Source organism: Hemiscyllium ocellatum, chromosome 1 (genome assembly GCF_020745735.1).
Source record: "Hemiscyllium ocellatum isolate sHemOce1 chromosome 1, sHemOce1.pat.X.cur, whole genome shotgun sequence".
Classification (NCBI taxonomy): Eukaryota; Metazoa; Chordata; class Chondrichthyes; order Orectolobiformes; family Hemiscylliidae; genus Hemiscyllium; species Hemiscyllium ocellatum.
This window is the reverse complement of record NC_083401.1, coordinates 94,381,781-94,394,457: the sequence shown is the minus strand read 5'-3', so window position 1 is coordinate 94,394,457 and position 12,677 is coordinate 94,381,781. Positions and strand designations below refer to the sequence as shown.

The following is a 12,677-nucleotide window of genomic DNA, read 5'->3' as shown; positions in this document are numbered from 1 at the left end:
CTAAAATGGCAGTAAGAAGCTAATATTGAAAGCAACATTCCACATGGCTAGTACAAAGAAGATAAACTTGCCACTCAGCATTGAAACTACGTTTTTTTGAGGGAAACTATCAGGCAAGAAAATTTAATATTTTAGATGATAGTCACAGCAAATCTACTGACAAAGACAATTTTTATGAAGTGTGACACTATTTTAACTTCAAAATATATTTTATTTCCATCTTGTACAGTAAATTTCCTAATGGAAAATACTATTAAATCAATATCTCAACTAATGACTATAATGGAATCTATATGGATTGCAAATGACTTACTAGACATTTCTCTAGGGACCAATCCTGCTGGAATATTGATTGAAACTGCAATCCAATCATGTTTTGTGTATCATAGTGTTCAAATCCATAGAAACATCACTTAGTTCCCATAATGCAGATTGTATACATGATAGCTTCTGATTTGTGTTCAGGTACAGTGAGTGAAGTAAGTTTGCCAAATATTGCACATCTGAAAGTCTGAAAATGGCAGCCTTACTCAGAAAAGCACTAAAGAAGAAAATGTTTCATCCAAATGGAGATCGTTTATTTGCTGTGATTGAAGTAATGACAACTACACAGGAAGATGAAAGGTATTACCTTTGCAGTTCAGGTAACTTCTGTACTTATATACAGTACCAAACTGTCCTCATTAACTCTGTAAATTGTAAGTATCTTCTAAGCAAAGTACAAGGGAATAAATGCTAATTTAATTCAATCACAAAATTATTTATCTTAAGAAGTAAACCATTGGAGACTTAATAATACATAAAAATAGAAGACAACAATTAAATGTTTGATTGAGATTTAAATTAAAAATCTTTTATAGGTCATCTGCTGTATAATTATCTTGGTTGCAGCTGCACATAAAGTATTTGGATCTGAGTTTTTAGGTTTGATCATGATTGGGGTCTGTTTCCTTTATTTTAAGTTTCTTAAATTGATGGGTTTATTTTATAAATTCACTGGGTTTATCTTTTGTATTAGTTCAGTCACTTTTCTATAGCCTGCAGTTGCAGCATTTCATTATTGCTTAGGAACTGTTAGTAGCCCTGGAAAAATACCTCCGAGCCACCATTACTCTCGATGACATCTGGCATAATTTTAATTTTTTAAAAAACTACATTTATTGTATGATAGATACAAAAATGCAAGAAATGCCGTTCATGATTAAAAGTGCTTAAACATGTTCAAGTGTTCAGTTAACTAATTGCAGTAATGATGGAGGTAGAAGCAGATCACATTTTGCCATTACAGTTATATCGCCACAGAAGGAGTTCAATGTAACTTAAGAAGTGCAATTGTAAACTTAAATGCATCGTTTTATTTTCTTCTATTTGCTGTGGCTATCACAGATCATAGCCAACCTCTGAATCACTAGGTTTTTGGTACGAAACCCACCCTCGAGACTTGACATACTTTTAGTACAGCACTGAGGAAGGCAGCATGGCTTGAAGTGCAATCCTTTGGATGAGACATTAAACTGAGATCAAGTTTGCCTCTGAAGTGGATATAAAAGATCCCATGAAACTGTTCTGAAGAAAAAATACAAGTCTTTACTTTAATCAACATTAGTAAAAGAAGATCATCTCGACATTAGTTTATTGCAGTTTGTGGGATTTTAGTGTGTATCAGTTGGCATCTATGTCTCCAACATTGCCACGGTGACAAGACTTCAAAAAATATTGAACTAGCTTTGGGTGATTCAAATCTCGTGAGAGATATGTAGCATTAAGACTTTTCTTCTTATGCATTAGATATGGTAAAAAGAAAGACCAGCCCTAAAAGTTGAAACATGCTATTTACAAAGCCTAGGCCGAAGACCTGCAGTTATAAGTGATACCCAAACCAAGTCAGACAGTTCTTTTAAGGAACAGAACATTTCATTTATTAATGGCCCAGATTTTGTGATGAGCATTGAGGTGACAGCACTCATTAGTGACTTCAAATAAACTTCCCACAAACATGTTGCGATTCTAATAGGGAGAATTCTGGCTGCCTTGGAGGTGGGAGTTTTTTTTGGGGGGGGGGGGCGCGAGGATGGAGGTGTGCAGATGGAGAATGGAGGTGTGCAGTGGAGGTGCACTTCTCAGGTCCTGTCATGGATTACAATGGCACCCTGCAGCTCAGGCTAAATTAGGGTGGAAGTTGTGTGCAATACTTACACTCTGCACCTCAAAACCTAAAGAGAAAGCTGCTATTGTAAAAATACATTGAAATATTACACCTTCAATAGAAATCATTTTACAAAAGTAAAAGCATAAAAGAAACTTGAAAAGTGAAATAATTTTGAGCAATTATATTGATAAGGCAGACAAGGAAAAAGTATTCCTCTCAGCTGATTGTACAAGGACTGAAGGACACAGATTTAGGATTTTGTGTCAGAGATGCAGGGTGGGATTTGAGGAAGAACTTTTTAAAGAGTGATGGATTGAAAATATGAAGGTGGTGGAAGCAGAGATGATCATGGATTAGAAACGATTTTGTGTGAAGGAAAGAAATGCACAGAACCATATGGATCTAGAAAGGGGTGGGACTGAAAAGATTGTTATAGAAAGCTGTATTGCTTCATTCTGTGCAATGATGCATTTTTGACTCTTTTAAAAAAAAACATGTATTAAAACAATTGGGCCACAGTCTGATAATGCATGCTACAAAGTAATTTACTTTGTAACAAAATCAGTCATACTTTTTACAAGTTTAATGTTAAGTAATGTTTAAAAAGTGAATCAATTTTCACTTTTAAAATGGTACCAGCTTCATAATTAAGAGTTTGTGAATTGAGAGGAGATTCCTTGTGCTGAAAGTGTCATTAATTTGGCAATAGCTCTAATTTATGTTGATTCCATATTTGTCTATTGAAGAAGCAAACTGTCAGACGTAGATTTAATTGAAACACTACAACTTGGGACTAGCACACTGATAGTTCACATTGCACTCTGAATGGTACAGGGCTTCTCCAAAATTCCATGGTGATAATGTCACCATACTGATACTGCAAAATCCAACCTAATAGTTCTCCCTTTTTTTGAGGATAGACATGGGATAGAACAAAGAAGTGGGATTTGCTTTAACTGTTATTATCTGTATGTTCGTTTGCTGTCTGTAACATAAAGCCGATTAACGATTCACATTAGATCACATCTCATAAAAATGTCTATCAGTTCCTCAAATGAATAACAACATTTGAAAGGACAAAACATTCCACATCCAACTCAGTTCTCAGTGGAGCTTTAGTTACACCCTTGAGTTACGTTTTTGTAAAATGAATATTACCGCATGTGCATATATAGTTCATGGAAGTAACCAGCACTGAAGCATATAAGGGAATAACGGAGAGAAACTCAAAAATTTCAACAAACCATTACCACTGGGTCCACTTTACTGGCTACACAAATGTAGAAAATCAGCTCAAGCCCTCACCCCTGTTTGACAGTAATATGCCTCTAATTAGTTGTAGCAGTTCTACTAATTTTCAGAAAAGCATATAAATTATTCAATATTGCTCTTATATGTTTCAAACTCAACAATCAACTCATGATAATATACAGATAAGCTATTCCTCGATGATATTGAATGAGGCATAAGTATTAGCCGCAACACCAGCAGCGGCAACTCTGTTGTTCTTTGAATACTGCCATGGGCACTTTGGCATCAATCCAAGCAGATTTGGGGCCTGGCATTAATGTCTCATCTAAACAATAATGTAAAAGTTTTCTGGAACAAAAGAGAAAAAGACTAATCTAAATATAATAATCTTTACAAAACAGTTCCCCTGGTGTGGAAGCCAGCTTCAGGAGAAGGTAGATCAGGCATTCATATGTTCAGGTTAGCGTGCCTGCCTCATCAAAATCAAATACTGGAAAATCCAAAATACTGCACATTTGACAAGATAGTCTCTGCTTCCAGTTGTCCAGCTGCTCCTCTAAAATAATGCCTGAGGCCAGTGTCCCATTACCAAGTCTTCCTTCATTTACATGTAGAGAGTCATTGACATTGATCCAATACTGTCAGAGCCAGCTCTTAGTGTGAACAGAACAGCTGATACTCTTGTTTATATCTATCAGCCAGGGTTCCCTGAATGGACCAGGTTAACAGTCCCAGTCGTGAACATTCTGAAGTCCAACTGGCTGACCTCATCATAGTCTCTACATTTATCCCCCTCTGAGTATAAGGACATAGGCCAGTTCGTTTTTTGTCATTGCTCTTGGGGCATTTTACCACTGGGTCAAATTCCTCCAAACTCTGCTTCTGATATGGGCAGCTTGTAATACACAGTAGCTCAACTCTTGTTACTGGGGTGACTCAGAAGAAATTCACTCTCTTCTTCAGGTAGCAAAGGCATTGAGATAATGATATTTGCTGTGTTCATATCAAATTCCGAGTTACTTTCAAGGCTTGACAGAGAGGGAGAACCCATGGGTTCCAGAACTTTCAGAAAGGCAGTTGAGAAGCTGAGCATGTTTTGATTCCGCAGCATTTGCTGGTTTATATGGTCCATGTGCTATCCAGGACCATCACACCTACCCCTGGACCTGACCTTGCCTCTTACCTTTACAAGACCATTCTTGTTGTACCTATATTAAACATCATCCCCTGAAGTAAACTGTCTCTCTCGCTAAACAGAGTCTTGTATGCAGAATTGGCATCTCTGATGCCAATGCATATCCCACCCACATCACCCACCCACTCCCCCCACCCCAGCACCTGGAAGATCTGACTTAATCTAGTGCGGAGTCTTGTCCCCATTAACAACTCTGCTGGAGCTATCCCTGAGGTGTGTTGCAATAACCAAACAGGAACCTGGGATACTTTGGTATCTAGTGAAATTGTAGGCTGCTTCTATAATAAAAACTAAAAGAACTGTAAATTAGAAACAACAACAGAATTTGCTGGAAAAGCTCAGCAGGTTTGGCAGCATCTATGAAGAAAAATCAAAGGATCACAACACCCGAAATGTTGACTCTGATTTCTCTTCAAAGATACTGTCAGACCTGCTGAACTTTTCCAACAACTTCTGTTTTTTGTTGCTGTTTCTTTAAGCCTGCATTCAAAATTTGGTCTGCTCTTTCTGCCAGACATTGAATGACGGATTGTGTGGAGCTGTCGTTATATATCAAATATCATTTACTTTTAGGAAATACTCAAGTGACAGTCCTTTTACAGTGACCAACACTTCATGGAGTCCATGTATTGCAAAAGATTGGTGAATTTTTTTTAAATCTTTGTCCCCATGTTTGACAAATTAACTCTATGCGTATTCAGGCACTTTGAATGTGCATCCACAAAGACTAAGGACACTGAGCCTATGAAAGGACCTGAATATTTGACATGTAAGCAGTCCAGGGTTTACCCAACAATTCCCACAAACGTGGGGGAGCTGCTACTAGTAATTTTGACCTTGTTGGCATTCTGAGCACTGTCCCACCAACACAATATGTTTGCATCTAGTCCTGACCATCAGACATAATCTCTTGCTAGCATCTTCACTTTGGAAACCTCTGGATGACCCTGGTGGAGCTCAGTCAACATCTGATGGTGATCCTTGCTCAGGATAATCATTTTTATTCCACCTAATAAAATAATGTCCTCTACTATGATCTGATTCTTCTGAATCCAAAATAGTTTCAATTCTGGTTGTGATTCTCCCATCACCACAAACTGTTTCAGTATTGCCAGGGCTAGATCTTTATGCATCCAAAGTATGATATTGTTAGCTGTGACTGGAAATGTGTCCAGATAATTTAAAACCATTTCAAATTATTTTTAAAAAGGAAGGAACATGGACCTGAAATGGTGGCATTGATAAACTTACCACAGACTGCAACAAGTTTGAGAAATCAGTGCATTAAAAATAAAATCATCTGAACTGAAATCATCAGCTAATCAAAATATATTGAACACAGTCAATTGAGTCAAGCATCAAAAAATTTACACTTTTTTGTTTCAACTTAGATGTTTCAGCAAATCTGATAAATTGTACACATTAAACATGAATGATTGATTGCAAGCATCCAGATTAGAAACAAAATGAAGTCAGACTCAGAAATACATTAATGAATCATATTTCAGTAGCTATTTGGCAGAGTGGTAGACAGAGAGTTTTTAATCTACATATGTTTGACCATTCTATTGTAGTACACATCATCCCCTTCTTAAATTTTATATCGGTATTTTTGTGTGTTGGATGGAGTGTTTTATCAATTTTCTCAAAAGTAGTAAGTAAGAAAATCTTAAAATTGCCTCATTAACGTTGTCATGTACTTCATTTTAATTGGTTATGATATAGCTATTTTTGTAAAAAAAGAATTAGAAGTCTTTGTTTTGGCCAAACAAGGGGATTAAAAAGAGGGGAGTTCGCTCAATCTTCCTTTTTAAAACTTATTTTGTTACCAAATCCTCAAATTGCTCATGACCTGACCAACTTAGAGGGTAGTTAGGAGTCAAATACGTTACTGTGGATTTGGAGTTACATGTAAGGCCAGGCCTACTAAGGACAGCAGATTTCCTTCCCTAAATGATGAATTGAATTTGTTTTTATGACAATCAATGATGATCATCATTACTCAAATGCACTTTCAATACTAGATATTATTCCCTTTATTTATTCCATCATAGTCTCATAGTGAGACTTGAACCCACATTCCCAGAGCATTAGCATGATCATAAAGATTACTGGTCCAGTGACATTTTTATGAAAATGCCATCTCTTCACCTGCTCACAATACCTGGTTTCACAAACAGTTAACATGAAGGTACAACAAGTGATTAGGAAGGCAACTGTAGTATTTTTGCTTTTATTAGAAGGAGGATAGATTTATAGGAAATTCTTGCTATACAGGTCATTGAGAAAAGTGCACCTGAAGCACTGGTGAGGTGAGAGTGACAGCCCTTGACATCAAGGCTGCATATGACACAGTGTGGCATCTTTGCTAGGGGCCCTAGGAAAACTGGAATCAATGGGAACCAAGTGAAAACTTGTTGGTGGTTGGAATCATATGTAGCACACAGGAAGATGATTGTTCTTGTTGGCAATCATCATTTCCATTCCAGGAGGAGTTTCTCGGGGTAGTGTCCTAGGCCTAACCATCTGCAGCTGCTTCGTTAATGACCTTCCCTTCATCATACTGTTAGAAGTGGGAATATTTGCTGATGTTTGCACAATATTCTGTATCATTCATGACTCCCCAGATACAAGAAGCAGAACGGTCTTGACAATATCCAGACTTAGATTGGAAAATAGCATTCACTCTGTGTAAATGCCAGGTAATGACCATCTCCAAAAAGCGACGATCACTAATACATCTTGACATTCATAATGTTACCATCACTTTCAACACCATGGGTGTTACCAATGATTAGAAACCCAAATGAACTTGCCAATAAACACAGTGACTACAAGAGCAGGTCAAAGGCTAGGAATACTGCAGTGAGTAACTTACCTAACTCCTCAAAGCCTCTCCACCATCCATAAGGCACAAGTCAAGAGTGTTATGGAATACCCCCCACTTGTCTGGATGAGTGCAGTTGCAATAACATGCAAAGCTTGACACCATCCAGGACAAAGCAGCCCACTTGATTGACACCTCATCCTCAAACATCAACTTCCTTTACCACTAACAGTTAGTAGCAGTAGTATGTACTATCCACAATTTGCAGAAATTTCCCAAAGATCCTTAGACCTTCCAAAACCATCGGTGCTTAAATCTGGAAGGACAAGGGCAGCAGATACACGGGAACACCACCACCTGCACGTTGCCCTCCAAGCCACTCACCACCCTGACTTGAAAATATTTCACTGTCCCTTTACTGTCATTGTGCCAATATCCTGGAATTCCCTCCCTAATGGCATTGTGGGTTGACCAACGGCAGGTAGACTGCAGTGGTTTAAAAAGATAACTCACCACCATCTTCTCGAGGGCAACGAGGGATGGACAATAAGTTCTGGTCCAGCCAGCAATGCCCACGTCCGTGCAGGAGGCATAAACATATGTTGGAAGCAGTACAGAAACACTTTACTATGCTAATTCCCAAACTACATTTGACTTATGAGGAAATTTGAGTTGATTGGGTCTATATTCATTGTAGTTTAGAAGAATGAGAGGGGATCTTCTTTTACTGTTTAGGAGACTGAGATGGTTGACAAGTAGATGCTGAGAGGATGCATTTTCTTTGGGGAATCTAGATCAAGTGCAGGCAAGGTTTAAAAATGAGGGGCTGGCTATTATTGTGCACCTGGATAAATGATGTGAGTCACAAGCTGTTCTGTACAGCTCCTAACATTTTCCCCCAAATGTGTTAGACAGGAGGAAGTTTTCACCTTGATTTATGGACAGGGACCTCAGGGTCCTGCTGGTTCAGATAGTGCAGGCGCAAGACATCCTTTTCCTCCAGGATTCCAAGAGGAGGCCATGACACCAGTCCAGGTCAGCTTGATCCAAGTTTGCCAACTGGGCAAGTATAGGAATGAATAGCAATGTCAGCCTGTAAGAAGGTCAATTAGGTTCACCACTCAACCAAGTTAATGCCACCATCCTCTCTCCAGTACCTTACACTCACTCTATCTCTGCCACTATACCCATGTTCAACAAAGTTTGTGCTCTACCACTCTCTATTGCCTGTAACATCTCTGCTTGCTCACTCACAACCCCAAATTCATGTAACCACCAATCCTGTATGCCCTCTGCATTGCCTATTCACTCCCTTGGCAAACCCTTTCTACCTGCATCAAATGTAACAGCTGTGCAACCCACTTTCCTCTCCTGCAATACCTGCCTTTCTCCCTTTCCATGAGGAAAACAGCTAAAAATGGTACAGAAAAGGTCAAGATGGGCAATGGGTTCCCCGACATGTGGCTCCTCATCCTTTATGTGGAAACCATCCTGGTTCTGACTGCCCTGAATGGCTAACTGACTGTGCCCAGCAGTACTGAAATTAATCAGCACCTCAATGAGGCAAGATTTCCTCCCAGTGGCAGAAGTCTCACTTCATTAAATTATTTAAGTTAACAATTAAAGGTATACCTATAAATTTAACACAAAGTGCACCAGGTAGCTTAAGGTGGGCTGGACCTAATATTTATACTGGGTGTAGGGAATCTGCTGTCAGATATAATCCAGCCTTATCATCTAAATATGATGTAACTAACATTGGACAGTGTATGATACAATTACACCAATGATTTTATGATTTAGATATTAATTTACAAGCTGCACAATAGTTTCAAAATGTCCATTTTCTTGCACAATTGCCTTCTTCGTGTTTGAAATAATGACCAAATCTTGCTTTAAAATAGACAGCAAAGCCAAGCTCATTTCAAAGTTGATACATGTTCACCTTTTGATCAAGGGTCATTAGCTAGTGACACACTTTTAGATTCCAAAATCACTCTTCTGATTACCCTTAATAAAAAGAAATGTCTCACTGAAATATTGAGTTGTTATTTTTCTAATTTTTTGGAAGGTTTTCTTTGTTGTGATTGCATAATTAATATGCACAGAACTTTCTGTTCAGTCACATTTTGATATATAGACAGAATAATATCGAAATTGCTAATCTGTATTTTCCAATTTGCAACACAATTTATTCCTTCTGCCAACTCTTTAATTTGATGTTTTCATCATTTTATGGAAAATATTCACACAAAATAACATTATCCTTTTCTCTTGCCCACCATCAATTAAAAACAGAATTTACATTGAATGGAAACCATTCTTTCTTATAGTAAACCGAGGACAAAATATTGCAAGAAAAATCAAGTTTTGATTTTATATTTTAATTTCATGTTTTGATGTTTTGTGAAGTCAGTTTAATATGGTGACATTTATTTTGAGTATATCTACATCACTGTACACATCTTTTTACTTCAGTAACAAATTGTAAAGAGGTGCAAATCACTTTTGTGAAAAACATAGCTTCAAGTCAAGATGAACAATTTGAGAAAATCAATACATGGTTTCTTGAAGATCTTAAACTTGTGGATGGAAAAGAAGCAGACCAAGTAAGTAGCTAACCAAATGAGCTTGATCTATATTGTATTACTTATTCCTCTTTCCAACAATGTCACATGTGTTTTTTGCACTTCTGATCTTTACATCTTTATAATTCGTATCTTTAAAATATGTACAAAAATGAAAACTCATTCCTAAATTAGAAAATAATTACGATCATTGAGAATTATCTTCTCCAACAGTTCTACTTTCATATTTTGCCAATACTGCTGTATAACGTGTATGCATTAGACCTAATGTAACTCTTCCTCCAATCATCCACTTCCCTCCATATTGACAAATGGTTAAGGGTAAATTTTGCAAGTTGCCAGAATCAATCTATGGCAGTCGTAGTTTTGCAATGATTCTCCAATCCATGCTTCCATTAAGCATGGCTTGATGCCAGGGCTGAAATTTTACAGCACCCCAAGGACATTGTGGCAGCTTGGGGGCATGAAGGTAGGTGCTATGACAATAACGCTATGCTGAATTAATATCGACAGTTAACTTTGCTATTGCATAGCCATGCCAATGATGACTCAACCAATCACCACCCTTGTGCTGTAGAAATTTGTGTCCCATTTGTTAAATCAGTTTCTTGTATACCAGTTCTGATGCTTGCAAGACATGAAACATAAATTTTTGTCCCCTTTTAGCAAAGTTTAAATTCTGTAATACCAAATAATCATTGATATATGTTTTGAATGTATTTTAATGTTTGTTTGTCCATGGATTGCAACCTTAGCTTTAGTGACTGGATTGTAACTGCCACTACCCTCCGGTACTGTTCTGCCAGAGTTTGCAAGACCAGTGGGAGGGCATCTCATCACCATTGGACAAGCAGTACAAACACTGCAACAGGTATATCTACGGCACTAACAAAGCTGGACACATTAATGTCTGCACATAACTTGCAATAACGTTTCCCAAGCTTTCACTTTCTGCCATTTCCCAGTTCCAGTCTTTCTTCCATTGGACTTCCTGCAGAAGGAGCACATGTGCAAAAGTACTTTGTTTTAAAAAACATCTGTCTAGCCTGAACCTCACCAATGATATCCACTTTAACTCATGTAAAGACTGATCTTTTTGTTTTCACCCTATGTTCCAAAATTCACTCATACCTCAAATCCATATCATCCTAAGGAGTGGGATCTGATACAATGACCTCAGCCTCAGGTTTGCCTCTTCTTGTCTTTTGCTGCGTAAATGATCATAAAGGACCAGAAATTTCTTCCCAGAAATGGCAGAGAATGTTTGATCTCCACCATTCTTTGTGTTTTTTTCTGTTGACAATCATTGTAACAGTGGCAGGACACTAGAATTCTGAGAAATTTCACTCCAACAATATTAATAGACTGAACAAAGAATATTGATATTAGGATATGATTTTGCTGTTAGCATTTCTTAAAGCTAAATACTTCTAATCAATCCTGTTCAGGAACACCTCTGGGGCAGGTGAGATAGTACTGCACCATAAAACCTTCTTAAATGTTTCATTCTTTATGGTGAATATGGTGGAAGGAACAAGTAGGGAAATTATGCAGTTAAATGGAGGAAATTTTCTTAAAATGTTTTATTTAGTTTATTTTAGATAACAATGTCTTTTGCTGGTTTCCTTAAATAGTAAAGCTAAATAATAAATGATAAAATAGCTAATTTGTCTTTCGAATTCAACTTTTAGGATAATCCACACTTTGATATGCATTTTGATAAAGTTTACGGCTGGGAAACTTCCAGCACAGCCTCCAAATATACCTTTGTCCGATGTTTGCAGGAGCTGAATCACCACTACCTGGGAAAGAAGATCTTATTTGTTAATTTTGACATTGATTATTTAATTGGCGCCAGTTCAAATTTGAACAGAGGGGATTGTATGCTTGCATTAAATATGTGTGTGTTGTATATTTGCAACTGTGTATGCTTGTCTTTGTGTAGATAAGAAATACAACAACGTTTCAAGTGTGCAGCTCATGTCAGTAGCTGTCCATTGGCAGAAAAATAGATAACAATCATTAATCCTTTAAGGATATACACATATTTTGCTTCTGAGAATCAAACTATATTTCCATTGTGACTTTAAAGACATGCTATGTATGACAGATTATTACAAACATGCACTATTGAATACTAGTTTTCAGATTCAGTTATTTCAAATTAAATGTTCTTTCTCAGCTACTGAATCCAGATTAAAACTACACTTGAATATGGATGATAAAAGAAGCCTCCTTCCTAAACAAGAAACCAATGAGTAATATGAAACTAAAGATCAATCATGCTGTTGAATACACATCAGCCATAGCTCGGAAACACTCATTGGAAACACTCAGACTTTCCAAGTTAGTAAGTTATGGTTTCATGTCCTTCTACAGGACCTGAGCACAAAAAAAAATCAACATTCCACTCCTGAAGAAGTGCTGTCCTGGCAGAGATGCCATCTTTCAGATCTTAAACCAAAGATTGTCAATCTTCTGAGGTCAACATAAAAAATCCCATGGCACTATTTTGTACAACAGCAAGCCGTTAACTCTACTGTCCAAACCAATATCTAGTTCTCTCAATCAATATCATTAAAATAGATATTTCCAGTCATTATCACATTGCTGTTTGTGGGAGCTCGATGTGCCTAAATTGTCTGCAATATTTCTGAATTACAACAG

The 12,677-nt window shown here is 37.3% G+C and overlaps 1 protein-coding gene across 1 annotated transcript; it reads left to right on the top strand.

The window, feature by feature from the left end:
* The first annotated feature begins 517 nt into the window (after positions 1 to 517).
* Positions 518 to 12,272, top strand: exoc1l (exocyst complex component 1 like). Its single transcript, XM_060824099.1, has 4 exons — positions 518 to 644; positions 9,901 to 10,031; positions 11,702 to 11,891; positions 12,193 to 12,272. The coding sequence occupies exons 1-4, from the start codon at positions 518 to 520 to the stop codon at positions 12,270 to 12,272; spliced, it is 528 nt and encodes a 175-aa protein (XP_060680082.1).
* The last annotated feature ends 405 nt before the right edge of the window (positions 12,273 to 12,677 follow it).

Coding starts and splice junctions, on each gene's coding strand:
- exoc1l (XM_060824099.1), top strand. CDS start 518: ATGGCAGCCTTACTCAGAAAAGCACTAAAGAAGAAAATGTTTCATCCA. Junction 645..9,900: donor GTATTACCTTTGCAGTTCAG/GTAACTTCTGTA, acceptor TTTTTACTTCAG/TAACAAATTGTAAAGAGGTG. Junction 11,892..12,192: donor AAATTTGAACAGAGGGGATT/GTATGCTTGCAT, acceptor GTTCTTTCTCAG/CTACTGAATCCAGATTAAAA.